This window comes from Natrix helvetica (assembly GCF_964273705.1).
Source record: "Natrix helvetica genome assembly, chromosome: 1".
NCBI lineage: Eukaryota > Metazoa > Chordata > Lepidosauria > Squamata > Natricidae > Natrix > Natrix helvetica.
Window position 1 is genome coordinate 355,221,961 of NC_138548.1, and position 20,487 is coordinate 355,242,447.

The window sequence follows — 20,487 nt, forward strand, 5'->3', positions numbered from 1 at the left end:
GCACGAATAAATGGGGACAGTAGATCAGGTCCAGTAGGCACATTGGTGCGCTTATGCACGCCCCTTCCAAAACCCTTAGGAATGGAGTGAGGTCAATAGTAGGCAGTTTAAGGTTAAAGTTATGGGGATTTCAAGATGTAACAAATTTGGAACAAATAAGAGGCATCTTGGTGCCAGGGTAACAAGCAGGGGCCTCCAAGAAGACAAGATCACAGCAGGGGTTGTTCATGAACCTAAGAACCCAGGACTCAAAACCACAATGCTTTTTCTTCTTGAGCTACAACCTCTGTGCATATTTTTTTACCATGTATTTTTTAGAAGCTTCAGCAACTTACTGGGGCCACTCAGAAACTCTGCTTATGACTCACAGATATTTTGTGCAAAGGAGATGCTGGCTAGGAAATTCTGGTTTCAAAATCCAGAAGACATTCAGGATGCAGAAGGATGAAACTGAACTTTTCGTTTCTCTAAGACACATTAGAATTAACATGAGGGAAATAGCAGAATATATAAAAAACAACCCTCTGTACAATAAAAAGGTAAATAGACATTGAGGAAGGGGGGGGGGATTTTCTTCTACCATATATAGGCAATCATGCCATCTTTCTTAGGCTCCATTTTCTAGGCCCTGCTGCATATGTTTCTCTGTGTGACCTAATGGGAGACTTCAGTGCAAGCAAATTTACAGAATTTACACCTGGCATTCAGCAGATATAAAATTTCCTCCTCCAAGAATGAAGCTTGGTGGTTGATGCTCTTGGATGCAGCCCTGGCCAGCAGGAGTGAAGCTCCTTCCCCTGGAGTGTCTGGCCTGATGCTGCTGCCATACCCTAAAGTCCTGGGAGCCTCAGAGTCATAAAGTTTTGGCATGTAGAGAGGTTTTGATCTCCACTGAGAATCACCCCTAAGAAAGCTGATTGTGTAATTCTGTAAAACCTTCATGAACGTTTAGGGCTGGGCACATAGCTAATCTTCACAAGGTTAAGCAACATCACATTTCACTATTTCACTAGGCTCAGCTACAGTCGGTTGCTAGAAATCAAAAACGAATTGATAGCATTTAATCAGTGGAAACTTGTTGTCTTAAGTAGAAACTGGAGAAGGATGTTTTTTTTAATGCCTTCTATCTGGAGATGATGGTCAAACAGGCAACACCTGTGCCTAGAAAGCGGATAATACCTGTGGTTGAGCTGAAAGGGGTTAAAACCATCAAGTACTGTGTTGCTAGAAAGGTTTGGAAGCGACGGGAACAGTAGAAGGAAGAAAGTCCAGTTGCCTTTTGAAATTAGAACCTTTGGGAACAGCTGAACTTCCTCTTCCGGATCACTCATGGGAGGAGAGTGTTGTGCAGAGCGGCTTTTCTGTTCTTCCCATGGTCGAAGCAGCAGCTGGAAGGTGAGTGGAGGGCAGGTGGGAGGAGAGTCCTGGAAGCAGAGAAGCAACTGGGCTGAAGCATCTCAGCTGCTGCTGCTGCAGGTTCCTTCCCTCCCCGAATTTAAGCCCACTGGTGCTGCAGGCTGTGAAACTGGTGGCTGCAATTTTCCTCCTGGTGGGAAGATTGGAAAAGTCTCTTCCAAGTGAAGGTGGATTCTTTGGGAATGGCTTCCCTCCAGAGGTTGTGGGTGCTCCCATCACTGGAGGGTTTGTGACAGAGCTGGGAGGGACCTTGCAGGTCTTCTGTTCAGACGCCCTGATCAAGCAGGAGACCCAATATCATTTCAGACAAATGGCTGTCCTGCCTCTGATTAAAAGCCACCAGGGATGGAGCTCCCACAACCTCTGAAGGGAAACCCTTCCACTGTTCTCAGTGTCAGGAAGTTTCTCCTTAGTTTGAAGTTGCTTCTCTCCTTGATTAGTTTCCATCCAGTTCCTTGTCCTGCCTTCAGGGGCTTTGGAGAATAGGTTGACACCCCTCCCTCTTTTGTGGCAACTCCTCAAGTATTGGAAGATGGCTTTCATGTCTCCCCTAGTCCTTCCTTTCACTAGACTAGACATACCCAATTCCTGCAACCCTTCTTTATATTTTAGCCTCCAGCCCCCTAATCCTCTTTGTTGCTCTTTTTCTGCATTCTTTCCAAAGCCTCAACATCTTTTTTATGATATGGTGACCAAACTGTCTGCAGTTATCTAAGTGTGGTCTTACTCTTAATAAAGTGGTACTAGTACTTCACATGATCTTGATTCTATCTCTTTGTTAATGCAGCCTAGTATTGTATTGGCTTTTTTTGGCCACTGCAATACACAGCTGGCCCATATCTAAATGATTGTCCACTAGGACTTCAAGGTTCCTCTCATAGTTATTACTTGAGCCAAGTGCTACCTATTCTGTACCAGTACATTTGGTTTTCCTTGAATAAGTGTAAAACCCTTTTCCCCCCTTCATTGAATTTCCTTTTGTTAGGTAGAGCCCAGTGTTCAAATCTATCAAGATTCTCTATCTTGATCTTATCTTCTGAGGTGTTGACTATTCCTGCCAACTTGGTGTCATTTACAAATTTGATGTGTTCCCGTTGGACTCCCTCATCGAAGGCATTTACGAAGATATTAAAAGAGTACTAAAGCAGAACCTTGGGGTACCCACTGCTTACTTCTCTCCATATAGATATAGTCCCATTAAGGAACACACTTTGAGTGTGGTTTGTCAGCCAGTTAAGAATCCATCTGTGTGGAAGGATGTACTTATCCCACATTTTTCTAATTTACCAAGAAGTAGGTTATGGTCTAGATTGGTCCGCTAATTTAGTCACTTTGTGTAAGAATGAAATAACATGTTGACTTCCCATGTTGACCTCTGGTTATATATTTGCTTGCTTCTAGGTGTTTGCAGATCTTTTGTTTCATTATCTTTTCCAGGATCTTCCCAGGTAGTGATGTCAGGCTAATTGGCCTTCAGTTTTATGGATCCATTTTTCTCCCCTTTTTTGAAGATGGGAACTACATCCGGTCTTTTCCAATCCACCGGTACTTCCTTGGTGCGTGAAGATCTTTGAAAGATATGGTTGAATAGTTCTTAGATCACGTCTGCTGGCTCCTTTAGAACTCTGGGATGTAATCAATCTGGTCCCGATGATTCTTACTCATCTAGAATAGACAGGTGTTCTCTTACCATTTTCTTGCCTGTTTTAATTTGTATTCCTAGTCTGCCTTTTACAGTTCTGTTTTGGTAGGTTTGGCTATTTTTTATTTTTGCTGAAAATAGATGCAAATAATGAATTAAGTAGCTCTTCCATGTCTCTACTGCCCATCACTTCCTTGCCATCATCTCCCATTAGTGCACTGATTGTTTCCCTGACTTTTTTCTTGTTTTATAACATGTTTTTAAATGATTTTTGATATCTGTTGCAAGTTTTAGTTCATTCTCACCATGACCGTGATTTCATCTTTGCAGATTTGGGCTATATGCTTATTCTGCCTTAGTTATGTGTCCTCTTTCCATTTTTTATATTGATCCTTTTTTTAATTCAGTTTATCAGATAAATCTTTATGCAACCATGCTGGATTGTTCTTGGATATCTTGTTTTCCCTTTTCAGTAATATTGTGTTGGACTGGGCTTACAGGTGAAACTCGAAAAATTAGAATATTGTGCAAAAGTTCATTTATTTCAGTAATGCAACTTAAAAGGTGAAACTGATATTTGAGATATGACTCATTACATGCAAAGATAATTCAAGCCGTGCTTTGTCATAATTGTGATGATTATGGTGTACAGCTCATGAAAACCCCAAATCCACCATCTCAGAAAATTAGAATATTACATGCAATCAATAAAACAAGGATTGTACATAGAACAATATCGGACCTCTGAAAAGTGTAAGCATGCATATGTACTCAGTACTTGGTTTGGGCCCCTTTTGCAGCAATTATTGCCTCAATGCGGCATGGCCTGTGGCATTGCTGAGGTGTTATGGAAATACTGAGTACATATGCATGCTTATACTTTTCAGAGGTGGTGGATTTGTGGTTTTCATGAGCTGTATGCCATAATCATTACAATTATGACAAATCACAGCTTGAACTATATTGCTTTGCATGTAATGAGTCTTATCTCATATATTAGTTTCACCTTTTAAGTTGCATTACTGAAATAAATGAACTTTTGCACGATATTCTACTTTTTTGAGTTTCACCTGTATAGGATCATACTAGTAAGTTGGATACCAGTGCTGCGCTACAGAAATGGAACAGCAATAGGTAGCATTCTTTACCATCACCCTTCATTATCCTGTGGCTGTAAAAGGCAGCAGCAGACACGGTCTTCTTGAGAGGAACTTTGGTGTTTGGTTCACACTGAGGTATATTGAGGTAATAGCCATCTTCTCCATGGCAGAACATCAGAGGGTACTGGAGAGCTTCATAGACACGGTACATCTCATTGATTCGTAACATCCAGTTTTCTCTGCTGTGGAGAACAATATCTCTTTTCTCAAAATCCTGGGCGATAATGAGATCTACACAATTCTCAGTATTGTTTTATCTTCCACGCTTCGGCATAATCCGAGAAACACCCAATGATAAGATATAGTGAGATGAAGTCAAGGCTGAAGCCCAGCGCTCCCCTCCACCGTTTAAACCTTCCCGCGACTCCACTCACTGCCCACGCATGCTCACCACGGTCCTAGCCAAGCCACAAGCTATGTTGGTTTCCCGCCTTGCGCAGGCAGCCGTGCTTTGTTTCAGAATGGCAGGTTGAGGGTCCCGGGATGTGCTACAGTGGTGGTGCACCTCTCTCTCCTTCAGCCATACTTCTAAGGACTTCCAAGTAGTGATTAATGCAGATAGGAAGACTTCTGGAAGGCACCGAGGTCCTTTCAATTCCCCCATGACTAGAGAAGTGGCTGTTTAATGTTTATTTCTGAGGTTCAAATTTAAAACTAGAGAAATACTTATTAGTCCAAGGCATTGATCTCATTTGTGACTGATTAGCATAGGGGTTATTAGATATATACTTTCTCCATAGTGAGGGGGGAGGAGTATCCAGGATGGGTTGACCTTATCCTCCAGCTGATTGGACTGAGTCAGATAAGCTATTGGGACACGCCCCTGGCCCACCAGGCCCCGCCCAGTTATCAACTTAGTCCTCAACTGGACGGTTTGCCATCCTGGAGCTCCAGGAAGATTGAAGAAATTTAAAGAAAAGAAGAAAAGAAGAATCAGCAACGACCGCCAGTGGGTTGAATAGCTCCCAGAGCGGAAAGGACTAATTGCCAAAAGCCCCCTTGGGGGCGACAAGCTGCCCAGGCATCTGAGTGAGGCAAGTATCACTCAGATAAAGGATTTCAGCCGTGCAAGCAGGACCCAGAAGGCACAAGCCTTCCATAGGCAAGCCCTGCTCATTGGATCCAGAAGCACCGGAGCCGATCGGCTGAAGAGGACAGTGCAGGAGCCTGGCCAGGAGGTGAGCCCGCCACTGGAAGCTCTGTGAGGTGCCGGAGCGCTCCGCTGCTCCCCACCGGGTCGAGCAGCGAACCGTGGCTTCCCTAACGCCTTCATCCACGTGGCTCACCTCACCGGAGGGAGCCACGGGCAGAGCCTAGCTCCCCCAGTGCCAGAGAGAGGCAGAGGGGAGCGAGAAAATGTTGTGGGAGACGCGCGGCAGCTCCTAGGAGCACAAGCCGCAAAAAGGAAAAAAGTTTTAAAAAGCGCGCCCTTTCTACTGCTGGTACGGGCACCATTTTGAAGCTGCCTGGGACCACGTATTCCAAGATGGCGGTGCCCAACAACCAGGAGGAAGCCGGCAGGAGTCCAGCACCTGCAGCGATGGACAGCAGCCCCGCCAGAAGCGCAGAGGACCAGCCAGAGTTAGTGACCACCCCTAGGGCTGCCCGGGGGGGGGGAGGAGGAAAGGCTAAGGAGAAGAGAAAACTCCTTTCCCCCAGGGCAGAGCTGGTAGAGGGTGGTCACAAGCCTGCCAAAGCCTCCAAGTATGAGACAAGAAGGCACAAGAGACTGGAGCAGCTCTACAAGAAGGCAAGTGGGTACCAATCCACCCCAGGCCAGGGACAGAAGGGGAAGGCCCCTGGAGTCCCCTCCTCAAGCGGAGCCACAGGGGAGGAACCCCCTTTGCAAGCTAGGATCCCAATTGACACTTCAGGTCTTTGGGGTCTCGCTCAGGGGTGGCAGTCCCCTCCACATACAGCCTCCCTGGGCTCAGCCCTGCCCACGGGAATTCCAACGTTGGGTTCCCCTCCTGCACAGGTGGGCATGGCGCTCAGCCAACAACTCCCACCAGGGGTCCCCAACTTCCAGGACCTAATGATGCAGGCGTTCCAGCAATGCATGAGGCGGCCTTTCAGCAGCCACAAAACACAGCCCCAGGACTTCCGGGTTGTTCCTTGGCCCCGACGGCAGGCTTTTTCTGAGCTTGTCAGATCAATAGACAGTAGAGGTGATTTTTTACGATCTTTAACACCTTGGACACTCTTAAATTCTTGGAATTTATGAGGGAGAGATTCAGCTGTCGGGTTGAGCCTCTCGTGTAGCCCTCCTGAAGGATTTATAGCCTCTGGAGTGCGACGAGGTCTGCCCCCCCTTGCAGTTGTTGTATTCTCCTGTCTTTTGATAACTTCTGCTACAAGCAGAACCAGTCGCTGGGAGCAGCCTTAACTTCTAACGACATCTCAAGAAGGAAGGAAGGAAGGAAGGAAGGAAGGAAGACTTTTGCAAGTATTTTAAGTTTTAACTGGGGAAAAATTTTTTTTTAAAGGAACGCTACTGCTGAGTTTGAGAGGCGTGGGCTTAGAACAAAGGATTCAAAATGGCGTTGATTTATAGCTGAAAACCTACAGAAAACGAAAGCTAATTGCTGGCTGATAGCCGGGGCAGTAAAGGCGGAACGGCTGAAACAACTATTAACAATTTCTAAGCCAGTTTACATAACCTGACCTACTTAAATGTCAACATTTTAACTCCGTGCAACTTAGAAGGAAACATTTGCAAGTATTAATTTACAGCTGAATACCTAAGGAAGATGAAAGTTAATTGAATGGTGACAGCTAGAGGCGGCTGAAAGAATTATTAACAACTTTAAAGTTAACTTATACAATTTGACCCATTTGGAGGAGTATTTTGTGAGAAAGTTGTGTTTTTTGTTTTTTTTGTTAAACATGGCAACGGAACAAAAGCTGGCTTCCCTAGGTGCTACAATAAATTTCCAGGATTTCCAGGACTTTATAAGGGAAGAAAATGCTTTTTTAGGCAAAGAAATTAATGAGGTTAAAGAAATGGTTCAGGATACCATTAAAAAACATGATCAGCTTGATAAAAACCTACACATTATAGCCGCAGGTCTGTCAGAAATTGTTCTTAAGGTGGACAGTAAAGTTGAACATCTGGCTTTGGACTTGGAAACTAAAACGAAGGAAACTGATTTGAAATTTGTTGAAATGGAGGGGAATATGCAAAGGATGGATAAGGAGATTATTATGATGCAATTCAGATCTATGGAGTACGCTGTTAGACTGAGGGGTATCAGAGAAAACCTTAGAGAGGATTTAAGAAAAGCTTGTGCTGATGCTTTGGCCACGTTATTAAAAATCGAGGATTCTTCTGAGATTGCTGCTAGGATTGATAAAATTTACAGAGTAAATTCACGTATAGCATCACAAAGGCAACTACCAAGGGATGTTGTGATATACTTTACTGAGAGAAATTTTAGAAATGATATTTTGCAGAACTCCTTTTATTCATCTCTTCAAATAGATGGAAACATTATTGGAGTTTTTAAAGAGTTACCTCCAGCGATGTTAAAGCTCAGAAGGGATTTTGGATTTTTGGTAGCGGAATTGAAGAAGAGAAAGATACAGTATAGATGGGATGTCCCAATTGGTGTTATATTCAGTTACGAAGGGGTGAGGTACCGTCTGAATACAATAGACAAAGCCAGAGACTTTTATTATGGAATACTCAAGAAAAATGCAACCCCCCCACGTACATCTACACCAACACCAGTAGATTTGGATGTCTTAGAGCAGAGGATGTTTGAGAAAGAGACAGAAGAACAAAGAATGCAGACACAAAAAGAGAAGGAGGTGCAGGGTGCTGTAGGTGGAGTGGACCCCTCTGGATCTCTGTTGAGTTCCTTCTTGGAAGAAGGACTGTCTAAGTCTCTCACTGAAATGCCGATACTTAAACCTGTCGAACAACGTATTACTAGATCCACGACTAGACAAATGCTAGAATCTCACAAGCGCGTCGACCCCCAAACACAATGTGCTAAGAAAGAAGTTAAGAAGCAAACCGGAGCCATGGGAGGAGCAGGGCTGAAGATTAGTCTTGTGGAGAGAGATCTTCAGCAAATGCTTTCAACGCTCCAGACCAGATCTAAAGATGCTTAAGCTATTATCTTGGAACGTGAATGGAATGAACTCCCCACAAAAAAGGAAAAAAATATTTTATTATTTGAAGCAATTTAATAATGATGTTGTTTGCCTTCAAGAGACTCATATTAGGCTGCAAGACCAGAAGTATTTAGTGAATTCAAAATTGGGAACATCTTATGCTGCCTCTGATTTGGTAAAGAAAAATGGTGTGGTGATATATATAAATAAAAGATTTTCAACTAAAGTTATAGAGGCGGGTGACGCTGGTAGATATATAGCAATTCAACTTGATACAGACTTTGGCCCCATTTTGGTGCTAGGAATATATGCTCCAAATCAACGCCAAGAAAGTTTTTATAAGATGCTCCATTTAAAAATTTTAGACTGGAACTTTAAGAGTATTCTAATAATGGGAGACTGGAATGGAGTGATTTCTCCAAGGATAGATAAGAGTACAAAGACTAAATTCACTACCAAATTACCAAAGGCTTTTTTTGATTTACAAGATGACTTGAAATTAAAAGATGTTTGGAGGACACAACACCTAAATGAGATGGATTTTTCTTTCTACTCAGATAGACATAAATCCTTTTCAAGGATTGATTTCTTTTTGTTAACACCGGATCTACTTCCTAAAGCTAAGAAATCCAAGATTTTCTCCAGGACACTTACCGATCATAGTCCGGTGTGGTTACAAATTGAATTAGGGAAGAGGCCAAGAAGGTCTTGGAGAGTAAATGAAAATTTATTTAGATACGAAAAAAATGTTGATGAACTTAAAAAACACATGAAGGAATTTTTCAGTTTTAACATGAATAAGGGTACTCCCATTGAAACAGTTTGGGATGCAAGTAAAGCTTATATGCGTGGGGTCCTGATACATATGAACTTTAAACATAAACAAATTAGACAGAAAAGGAGAATGGAATTGGAAGATGAAATAAAAAGCAAGGAACAGCTGCTTATAGCAAACCCGAATGACCAGGCGCTCCAGATGGCGCTAAAGCTGTTGAAAGATCAATTTCAGATGCTTATAGCAGAACAAACAGCAGCTAACTTACAATTTGCTAAACATAACACCTTTGCTAACGCTAATAAACCTGGTAGGTGGTTGGCTAATACTTTGAGAAGGAATACGAGTGACAGAATTATTGATAAAATTGAGTATCGAGGGAAGATGGTATATCAACAAGATTTGATTAAAAAATCATTTGTGGACTATTATACTAAGCTATATGTACAGGATAATATACAGAACAAGTCAATAGATGATTTTTTGGAAGGAAAAAGGGTTGCTAAAATTTCTGTGCTTCAAAAGGCAAATCTGGAACGTCTGATAACTGCTGATGAGATCACTTTAGTTATAAATCAACTTAAATTAGCTAAGGCTCCAGGGACTGATGGTTTGACTGCAATGTATTATAAAACTTTACAACTGGAAATGATTGAATATCTTACACAACTATTTTGTAATATACAACAAGGAGGTAAAATACCCTCCTCATGGAAAGCGGCTTTTATCTCATTGATACCTAAAGACAAAGAGGGCCCTAAGAAACCAGAGGATTACAGGCCGATATCTCTTCTGAACACAGATTATAAAATATTTGCTAAGGTACTAACCAACAGATTGATGCCGGTTATTCAAGAGATTATTCATCATGATCAAGCAGGATTTATTGAAGGAAGACATATGAAGGAGAATGTAAGGCAACTCATAGACTTAATTGACTATCTTGATAAGAATAAGCAGATCTCTGCAGTGCTGGTTTTCTTGGATGCAGAGAAGGCCTTCGATCGAGTGAATTGGAACTTTCTAACCAAGACTTTGGAAAAGATGGATATGGGACCACGATTTCGGCAGGCGATTGGAGCAATTTATCAGCAACAAAATGCACAACTTATTATTAATGGAAATTTGTCAACAACTTTCGAGATACAAAAAGGCACAAGACAAGGTTGCCCATTATCCCCATTGTTATTTATTTTAACTTTGGAAGTCTTGTTGAACGCAATTCGGGACTCAAAATCCTTAGATGGCATAGCTATCAGGCAAAAGGAATACAGAACTAGAGCATTCGCCGATGATCTGGTTGTTACCCTTTCACATCCTTTGAAATCAATAATCCAGATGAAAAATATCATAGTAGAATTTGGCATGGTGTCTGGGTTTAGACTAAATCAAAACAAAACGAAAATGATGGTTAAAAATATGACAGAGACTCAAAGAAAGAGACTTGTAAGTTTAGCAGGTTTTGAAATAGTTTCTAAAGTCAAATATTTAGGAATACAAATATCAGAATCAAATACAAAACTTTTCTTAAATAACTATGAAGTGTTGTGGCAAAAGATCCAGAAAGATCTTGAAGTGTGGAAAAAGTTACAATTGTCTTTGCTTGGAAGGATCTCAGCAATTAAAATGAACATTCTACCTAGATTTATCTTTCTATACCAGATGATTCCAGTGCTTAAATCAGATAAAACCTTGTTAAATTGGCAAACAACATTAAATAAATTTGTTTGGAAGGAGAAAAAACCGAGAGTAAAGATGAAGATTATGCAAGATACTCGTGAAAGAGGTGGCCTCAGACTCCCAAACCTTCGATTGTACTATGAAGCTGCCGTACTAATGCATGTAGCAGATTGGCTTGGGAAAACAAAAATGGAATTGCTGAATATAGAAGGCCATGATCTTGTTCTGGGATGGCATGCATATCTTTTTTATGAAGATAGGGTGGATAAATTGTTTAACAATCATGTTCTCCGAAGTGCCTTGATGAGAATATGGAAGAAGCACCGGCCCAATTGGGATTATAAAATACCGCTTTGGTTGGATTTTGCAGACATCATGGGGATTATGAATACTAAGTCACTTGGGGGTTGTTTATATAAAGATGTGCTTATCGTTGATGGGGACGAATGGAAGTTGAAAACTTTGGAACAGCTGTTGGAAGAAGGAATTACTTTAAATTGGTTACATTACATACAGCTACAGAAGAGATGGGAAGAAGATCGCAGGGTTGGTTTTATGGATAAAGAAGTGGAACTGATTAAGCAGATAAAAGAGACTGGCCCAAAACAAGTTAAAAGAATATATAATGTACTGTTAGAAAGAGACTCAGAAAGTGAATTGGTTAAGGATTGTATGATTAAATGGGCTCAGAATTTTGGTGAAGTGGTTATGTTGGAAACGTGGGAAAAAATATGGGTTCAGAATGTTAAATTTACACAGTCACAGAATTTAAGGGAGAACTTTTATAAAATGTTTTACAGATGGTATTTAGATCCTAAAAAATTATCATGCATGTACCCAAATGTTCAATCAAAATGTTGGAGATGCGGGTGTCTAGATGCTACCTTTTTTCATGTATGGTGGACTTGTAACAAGGTTAAAGCTTTTGGGATAAAAATATGGTGGGTTATGCAGAATGTATTTAACAAAAGAATACAATTCACTCCGCAAATGTTTTTATTGGGTATAGCTAAGGATTTCACCAAAGGGGAAACAAAATTGGCCTTGCATATGGTCACAGCAGCTAGGTTGCTGATTGCGCAATATTGGAAAAAAGATTTTTTACCGACAATTGATCAATGGATTCAGAAGGTGGCGGGGTTCGCCGAAATGGCAAAAATTTCAGCTTTCTTAAAAGCTCAGAAACAGGAGGATTATACACAGGAATGGGTAAAATGGATTGATTATATACAGAATAAATACCAGACTAGGAGTTATTATGTAGCCTTTAGGTAAGAATGTTTAGATTGATAGATGATCAGAGTAAATAATGTATGGGATGTTTGGAATTGTTAGAGTGGTATATAGCGGAAGTCAGGGGGGTGGGTTTGTGTGGGAGGTGGGGGAGGGTTAGGGTGGAGGGCGGGGCAATATATATGTATGAATAAATTAGAAGATGGGATTAACGAAACATTGTAATTTTAGGAGAAATTTATATTAAGAGTTATAGATGTCAAATTAGCTTAGAAAATGGGATCAATGTGCTATTATTAATCTAAGAGAAATTTATATTGTGTTTGTTGGGAGGAGAGGGGCTATAATTCGAGTAATTTACTTTAAGACGGGGGGAGGGGAGGGGGCAAAGTATTTGGTATAATATTTGAATGTGAATTTTTGCGGGGGGGTTGGGGGGGGCATAGCATTTGTATGAGATTGTATGAGATTTACATTGTATGGCGGGGTGTGTGAAAAGGGGGAAAATCTGTTTGTACAAAACTCTTTTAATAAAATAAAATAAAAAAAACACAGCCCCAGGTGGTGCCACCCCCCAGGGCGCCAGAAGAACTGGTAGACCAGGAGGATGACATATCCAGCTCCTCAGTCTCATCGCAGGGGGACAGTGACCTGGATGGTGAGGAGGGGGAAGTCAGGGAGGATAAACTCTCCGAGGACGAAGGTATGCCCCCTCCTAAGCCAGCCTTCAATGGGTTGTTCCAGCCTTCTTTGTACAAATTGCTCCTGTTCAAGGCCAAGGCAGCAGCCAAGCTTGGAATCAGAGCAGCAGAAGCGTCACCTCAACTCCAGGGGTTCTCGGCAGAGAACATATTTGATGATAAGGCCATTGAGACCAACACAGTGCCAACTCCCAAGGCCTTTCTGGAGTCAATCAAGCGACAATGGGCAGCCCCCACAGCGGGTCCTACGCCCACATCCACAGTTAAGATCTTTTTTAATGTGGATAAGGACATGGCGAGGGTGCTGTCTCAGCCCTCCATCGATGAGCCGGTTCGCGCACTGCACACCCCAACTAACCTCCCAGGGGAACCAGAAGAGGCTCTGAAGTTGGAGGTCAGGAAAGCAGATCTTACCCTCCAAAAGGGGCAACAAGCAGCGGCTTGGGCGGTGAAGGCGGCCGCCACCACCTCCTTCTTCAACCGGACGTCCTTACTTTGGCTACAGGAGCTGCAGCAGTGGATCCCCGTCACCGAGAGTAGAGCGCACCAGGACATCAACAAACTGGTGGCAGCTATCCAGTTTTCGGCAGACGCCACCTTGTCCGCTGCCAAGTTCGCCTCCAGAGTGATCGCTTCTACCGTCACATCCCGCAGACTACTGTGGCTGAGACAGTGGCAGCTGAGGTACGACACAAGTGGCGCCTGGTGTCAGCTCCCTTCACAGGAGACACCCTCTTCGGGACAGCCCTGGACCCGTACCTCGTAAAGAACAAGGATAAGCGGAAGGTGCTTCCTATGGCTGCAAAGAAGGGTCAGTTCAGAGCGGCACCTTACCCCAGACGGTCATACTACCGGGGATAGGACTTTGGGACTTCCTTCCGGGGTCAGGACTCTTTCAGGGGACTGGAGGCAGGGTACTCAGGGGCCAGGCAGTACCAGGGGGGTTTCACTGCCAGGCAAAGGTACCCAGATAAACAACAGAGAGGCTCCAGCAGAAGTGGCTCTCCTCACTGCTGCTGTGTGGCAGAACCCAGACACTCACTCAGCAACCGTTGGTCAGGCAGTTCCTGAAGGGAGCGTCCAACCTCAAACCACCTCCAATACATAGGTACCCCTCCTGGGACCTGCACAAAGTGTTGGAGGCCCTGACGGGGGAGCCGCTTGAGCCATTGCGAATGGTGTCACTAAAATTTCTAACTCTTAAGGTGGCGTTCCTGGTGGCCATCACGTCCGCTAGACGGATATCAGAACTGCAGGCCCTGTCCGTCAGGGAAGACCTCTGCATCTTTCATCAGGATAGAGGTGTGTTGCGGTTGGACCCCTCCTTCATACCTAAGGTATGTTCGTGCTTTCACAGGGCACAGGAGCTGGTTCTGCCTAATTCTGCCCGGAACTTTCTCATCCTCTAGAAAGGAAATGGCCCACATTAGGCATAAGAAGGGCCCTGAGGATCTACCTCAGAAGAACTCGGCAGAATAGAAGGTCCGAGGCCCTGTTTGTCTCATTCCAACCAGGGTCTCTGGGCAGGAAGGTGACTGCCACCACCATAGGCAGGTGGTTGAGAACCTGCATAGCCACGGCCTACCAGTCTCAGGGCAGTTAGCCACCGAGCCCCATCACAACACCCTCTACACAAGGTACGGTCACTACTGCGGCCTGGGCTACCCAGGCGTCATGGACAGAGATATGTAAAGCAGCCACTTGGTCTTCTCCCTCACCCTTCATGAGGAACTACAAGTTAGACACCTTTGCCTCGGTGGAGGCTTCATTTGGACACAGGGTCTTACAGACAGTACATAGGGCAAGGGACACCCCCCACCAGGCTTAGTTGGCCAGTGCCCTCAGTATGTGACCCTCCCTAGGGACGTGCTAGCTTTGGTATGTCCCATCCTGGATACTCCTCCCCCCTCACTATGGAGAAAGGGCATTGGTACTTACCTGATACGCCTCTTCTCATAGTGGAGGGAGGAGTATCCAGACCCCCCCCTGACATGGTCATGTAACATGTGTTTGTTGATTGTTGCACTGGTATGTTAAGTTATTCTTCAATAAAAGGGTTTGAAACCATATTAAAGTCTGAAGTGGATGGCATAACGAGTCAGATAGAGTTCTTCGCCGATAACTGGGCAGGGCCTGGTGGGCCAGGGGCGTGTCCCAAGAGCTTATCTGACTCAGTCCAATCAGCTGGAGGATAAGGTCAACCTATCCTGGATACTTCTCCCCCCACTATGAGAAGAGGCGTATCAGGTAAGTACCAACACCTTTTTTTACAGCCTTTCTACTGACTTGGGGATGAGTTTGACGATACTTGCGTGCAGCTTCCCTTACTTGTGTTTTCCTAATCGCATCTGTAAATCCTTTTCTGCATTTTTGCCTCTTTTCCCTATAACTGGTGTTACACTAGAAGGAACAGATTCATCTGAACTGGGGAGTAAAATAAGGGGGGGGACCTGCCTCTGCCTACCAGCATCCATTAGTATTCATCTGTCTAGCGTCCTGTCAGTGTGTGAGAGAGTTGAGGTGTGTTTGGAAACTCAAACAGTATTTGCTGTGTGAGCAAGAAGGAGAAAGGAAGGAGCCTGGACGTGGCTTAGCTCAACTGTTCTGTAGTAAAGCTGCTTGCTGCTGTGAAAGTGAAACTCCTCTTTTGAGATGGGGAGGGAGAGTAGAACTTCTTAGCATCAGAGCTTGAAATTGATTTCTTTTCAGGTGGGGAGGGGGAGTAGGACTCCTTAGCATCAGAGGGCTAGTTTGAAAGTGAAACAGCATTTGCTGTATGAGCAAGGAGACAGGAAGGAGCCTGGCTATTGGTTAGCTCAACTATTCTGTAGTACAGCTGCTTCCTGCTGTGAAAGTAAAACCGAAACTGAATCTCCTCTCCTCTGCTTGTGTTTTCCATTTGGAAGAGATTTCTTTTCTGATTAGGGGAGGGAGTAGAACTCGTTAGCATGATAACATGTTAATAATAATATAGGAAATACTAATGTTCTGATGGTCATTTCGAAAAATCTTTTCTTAGTGAGCACCTAGAAGCCAAGAGGAACATACGTGGAAAATTTAGGTTTGCAGACTTTAAGGTTCTGGAGATTTTGTGATAATGCATGAGGGGTATTTTGCTTTTATATATATAGATTTTCCAGTATTTCTCACACTCCTTGCATTGTTTTCTCCTTTAGGATTTTTATCCATGAATTTTTGCTTAGGCTATGAATTTCTTAAAATCAGCTCTTCTAAAGTTTAAGACACTTGTTGGATTATATTCTATTGCTTGTGTTTGCATTATATTGAATTCCAGTAAGACATGGTCACTCTCCCAAGGTTCCAACAACTTCAACTCCTTCTATCGCTTCTCTGTTAGTAAGAATTAGGTTGAGTATAGTTTTTCTCTAGTTCCCTCCTCTACCTTTTGGATGACAAAGTTATCAGCTAAATTGGTTAGGAATCTATTCGATCTCGAACTTACTCCCAGTTGATATCAGGGTAGTTAAAGTCTCCCATTATATCTTGAGGTTGCCCTCTTGATATAGTTTGTAATCCACACGTGTATTGAAAACGACAGAAGAATAAAATTTACAAGTTTTTTTCCTTCCATGTCTTGCCAATAAGTATCGTATTTCTTCTCCCATCCATGTATTAACCAGGTTCAGTTGTGCTTAATCCATCTTTGGTTGCACAGGTAGTCCTCACTTACCACTTCTTCCCTGAGCCTTCAGAGTTACTATGGCACAGTAGAAGCAGATGTGCATCTGGTCCACAAAATTTGTGTTAATCCCAGCACTTGTTCCGTGACCCCCATGTCAGCAGTGACTGTGGTTTTGAAAGTGCAGGAAAAGGAGTTGCACCAATTCGGGTTCTGCCAAGAGTTGCACATTTATGATGGTGGTGGCATCCCACACTCACAATCACCATTTGTGACCTTCCCAGCTAGCTTCAGACAAGCAAAATCAGTGGATATACTGGCAGGAAATTGCAAGTCACGGTCATATGAAATTGCCTTTAACGACCCACAGTAATTAGCTTAAAAACTACAGAGGAAGAGATGTAAATTGGCACTGTCATGTGACATGATGCTTAATTATTGAGCTGCTTAGCGATGCAAATATCAATTCCGATTGTGGTAAGTTAAGTGAGGACTACTTGAACAAGGATGTCACCAGAGGGGTTGTAGACAGTATTTTCTGCCCTTATTTGCAGCTGAGGACTTCCATGAGCAAAAGTGGTGTATACTTTTCTTCTTTTTTCACCTCATCTCTAACCATTTTATAAACAATTAAAGTTACATTTTTCTTTGAATCTTACAGATGAACAGGATGGCAATAAGAGCACTCTGGACAACTGTAAATAATCATCAGTGTTGAAAAGGGAAGAAAATCAAGCCAAAAATCAAAATATTTTCCATTTCCTGCAGAAAACCATACAAATCTGCTCCTCCTCCAGCAGCTGTTTGACAAAAGAGAGAAAATTAAGAAAGAATAAGCAGGTTATGCAGAACTCAAGGATAAATTAAATGAGAGGGGAAGGGAGATTATTTATAATTCAGCAAAAGAGGGAAATATCTGGAAGTCTGTTGGGAGGAAAAGATCAATAGTAAAGCCACATAGAAGAGACAGTAATGCAGACCACTCCCTGTGAGGAAGAAGACGGCTTGAATGAAAGCACCCTTAAGTAAGGCATTGTCCATATTTTTTACCTCCTCAAGAATATCAGTGGAGCAAAAGCTTCATAAATTTGCCTATTGTGGGAAAAGCACAGATTGCAAATCACAGCTGATGATGCACAAGAGGAGAAGGAAAGCCATACACATTACCTGAATGTGGCAAAAACTATGGTCACAACAGCTCCCTTGTTGTTCATGGAAGCACCTCCACAAAAGAGGGAAGCCACAGAAGTACTCCCAATGTGGTGAATGCTTTAGGAGCATGGCAACGTGGCGCTACATCAGATAACTCACAGGAGGAAGAAAAAATATGTCTGTGCAGATTGTGTAAAAATTTCATTAGAAATTCCCAGGTCATGAGACACAAAGGATGCACACAAAGGAATAAAACCATTTGAACATCCTTTCAGTGGGAAAGGATTCCTTCCTGGTGAAGCACCTGAGGACTCCCACAAAAGAGAAACCCTTTGAATGTCCTGATTGTGGAAAAAAAGTCACAATTTAGGTCTGTTGATGCATCAGTAGATTGACTCCAGGGAGAAACGGTATAAGTGTCTAGATTATGGGGAAAACGCCATTAGAAATTTCTAAGTCAAGAGACACCAGAAAACTCACACAGAAGAAAAACCCTTTGAATGTCCTGATTATGGGAAAGTCACAATTCTGGCGATACACCAGAAGACTCCCATAGGAGATAAATGCTTTGAATGTCCTGATTGTTGGAAAACTTTCAGTTATGATTCCAATTTGTGAAACACCAGAGGAATCATAAAGGAGAAAAACCCATTCAATGTCCTGACTGTGGGAGAAGTTTCAATTGTAATTCCCACCTGGTAACACATCAGAGGATTCACTCCATGGAGAAACCTTATAAGTGTAGAGATTGTGGGAAAAGTTTCATTAGCAATTCCCATCTCTTGAGACATAAGACCACGCACACAGGAGAGAAACCTTTTGAATGTCCTATTTGTGGGAGAGGTTTCAGTCAGAATTCTCAGCTGGTGATACACCAGAGAACTCACACAGGAGAGAAACCCTTTGAATGTCCTCATTGTGGGAAATGCTTTAGTCAGAGTTCCAGTCTGGTGACACACGAGAGGGCTCACACAGGAGAGAAACCCTTTGAATGTCCTGATTGTGGGAAATGTTTCAGTCAGAATTCCCAACTGGTGATACATCAGAGAACTCACACAGGAGAGAAACCCTTTGAATGTCCTGTTTGTGGGAAATGTTTTAGTCGGAGTTCCAGCCTGCTGACACACCAGAGGATTCACACAGGAGAGAAACGCTTTGAATGTCCTGATTGTGGGAAAGGTTTTAGACGGAGTTCTAACCTGGTGACACACCAGAGGGCTCACACAGGAGAGACACCCTTTGAATGTCCTGATTGTGGGAAAGGTTTTAGACGGAGTTCCACCTTGGTGACACACCAGAGGACTCACACAGGAGAGACACCCTTTGAATGTCCTATATGTGGGAAAGGTTTCAGTCAGAATTCCAGGTTGATTAGTCACCAAATGATTCACACAGGAGAGAAACCCTTTCAATGTCCTTATTGTGGGAAATGTTTTAGTCGGAGTTCCAGCCTGGTGACACACCAGATGACTCACACAGGAGAGAAACCCTTTGAATGTCCTGATTGTGGGAAAGGTTTTAGACGGAGTTTCACCCTGGTGATACACCAGAGGACTCACACAGGGGAGACACCCTTTGAATGTCCTGATTGTGGGAAAGGTTTCAGTCAGAATTCCCACCTGGTAAAACACCAGAGGACTCACACAGGAGAGAAACCCTTTGAATGTCCTGATTGTGGGAAATGTTTTAGTCGGAATTCCAGCCTGGTGACACACCAGATGACTCACACTGGAGAGAAACCCTTTGAATGTCCTGATTGTGGGAGAGGTTTCAGTCAGAATTCCCAGCTGGTGAGACACCAGATGACTCACACAGGAGAGAAACCCTTTGAATGTCCTGAGTGTGGGAGAAGTTTCAGTCAGAATTCCCAGCTGGTGACACACCAGAGGACTCACACAGGAGAGAAACCCTTTGAATGTCCTGATTGTGGGAGAGGTTTCAGTCAGAATTCCAGCCTGGTGATACACCAGAGAACTCACACAGGAGAGAAACCCTTTGAATGTCCTGATTGTGGGAAATGTTTTAGTCGGAGTTCCAGCCTGGTGACACACCAGAGGACTCACACAGGAGAGAAACCCTTTGAATGTCCTGATTGTGGGAAAGGTTTCACTCTAAATTCCAACCTGGTGACACACCAGAGGACTCACACAGGAGAGAAACCCTTTGAATGTCCTGATTGTGGGAAATGTTTTAGACGGAGTTCCACCCTGGTGACACACCAGAGGACTCACACAGGAGAGACACCCTTTGAATGTCCTATCTGTGGCAAAGGTTTCAGTCATAATTCCAGGTTGGTTAGTCACCAAAGGATTCACATGGGAGAGAAACCCTTTGAATGTCCTGATTGTGGGAAATGTTTTAGTCGGAGTTCCAGCCTTGTGACTCACCAGATGACTCACACAGGTGAGAAACCCTTCAAATGTCCTGATTGTGGGAGAGGTTTCAGTCAGAATTCCAAGCTGGTGATACACCAGAGGACTCACACAGGAGAGAAACCCTTTGAATGTCCTATCTGTGGGAAGGGTTTCAGTCAGAATTCCATGTTGGTTAATCACCAAAGGATTCACACAGGAGAGAAACCCTTTCAATGTCCTATCTGTAGGAAAAGCTTTAGTTGTAATTCTAATCTGGTGAGACACAAGAGGACTCACACAGGAAATAAACCCTTTGAATGTCCTGATTGAGGGAGAGATTTCAGTCAGAATTTCCAGCTAGTGATAAACCTGAGGACTCACACAGGAGAGAAACCCTTTGAATGTCTTGATTGTGGGAAAAGTTTTATCCACCCTGGTGAAACACCAGAAGATTCACACCGTGGAGAAATCTTTGAAATGTCCACTCTGCGGACATTACTTCAAGCATGAATCATCCCTTATTGCACACAAGGTAATCCATATGATGAAAGGTAGATGAGTTTAGAGAATGCTTGAATTTAATTTGTGATCTCCCATTGAAAGTGTAGGTGAAAA

At 43.2% G+C, this 20,487-nt stretch overlaps 2 protein-coding genes and 1 long non-coding RNA gene across 4 annotated transcripts in view; all 3 read left to right on the top strand.

The window, feature by feature from the left end:
* LOC309384299 overlaps window positions 1-20,487 on the top strand; it is a 291,422-nt gene that overhangs the window by 51,625 nt on the left and 219,310 nt on the right. The gene's annotated exons all lie outside the window — the stretch shown is intronic.
* LOC309384260 (uncharacterized protein) overlaps window positions 1-20,487 on the top strand; it is a 58,453-nt gene that overhangs the window by 28,743 nt on the left and 9,223 nt on the right. The window contains exon 2 of the mRNA XM_081937531.1: window positions 17,028-19,808. Coding sequence (XP_081793657.1) covers window positions 18,241-19,808 — 1,568 coding nt within the window. The 5' untranslated portion in view covers window positions 17,028-18,240. The remainder of the gene's footprint in view (window positions 1-17,027; window positions 19,809-20,487) is intronic.
* The window catches only part of LOC309384257 (uncharacterized protein), a 268,736-nt gene that overhangs the window by 20,272 nt on the left and 227,977 nt on the right, over window positions 1-20,487 (top strand). The window lies entirely within an intron of this gene.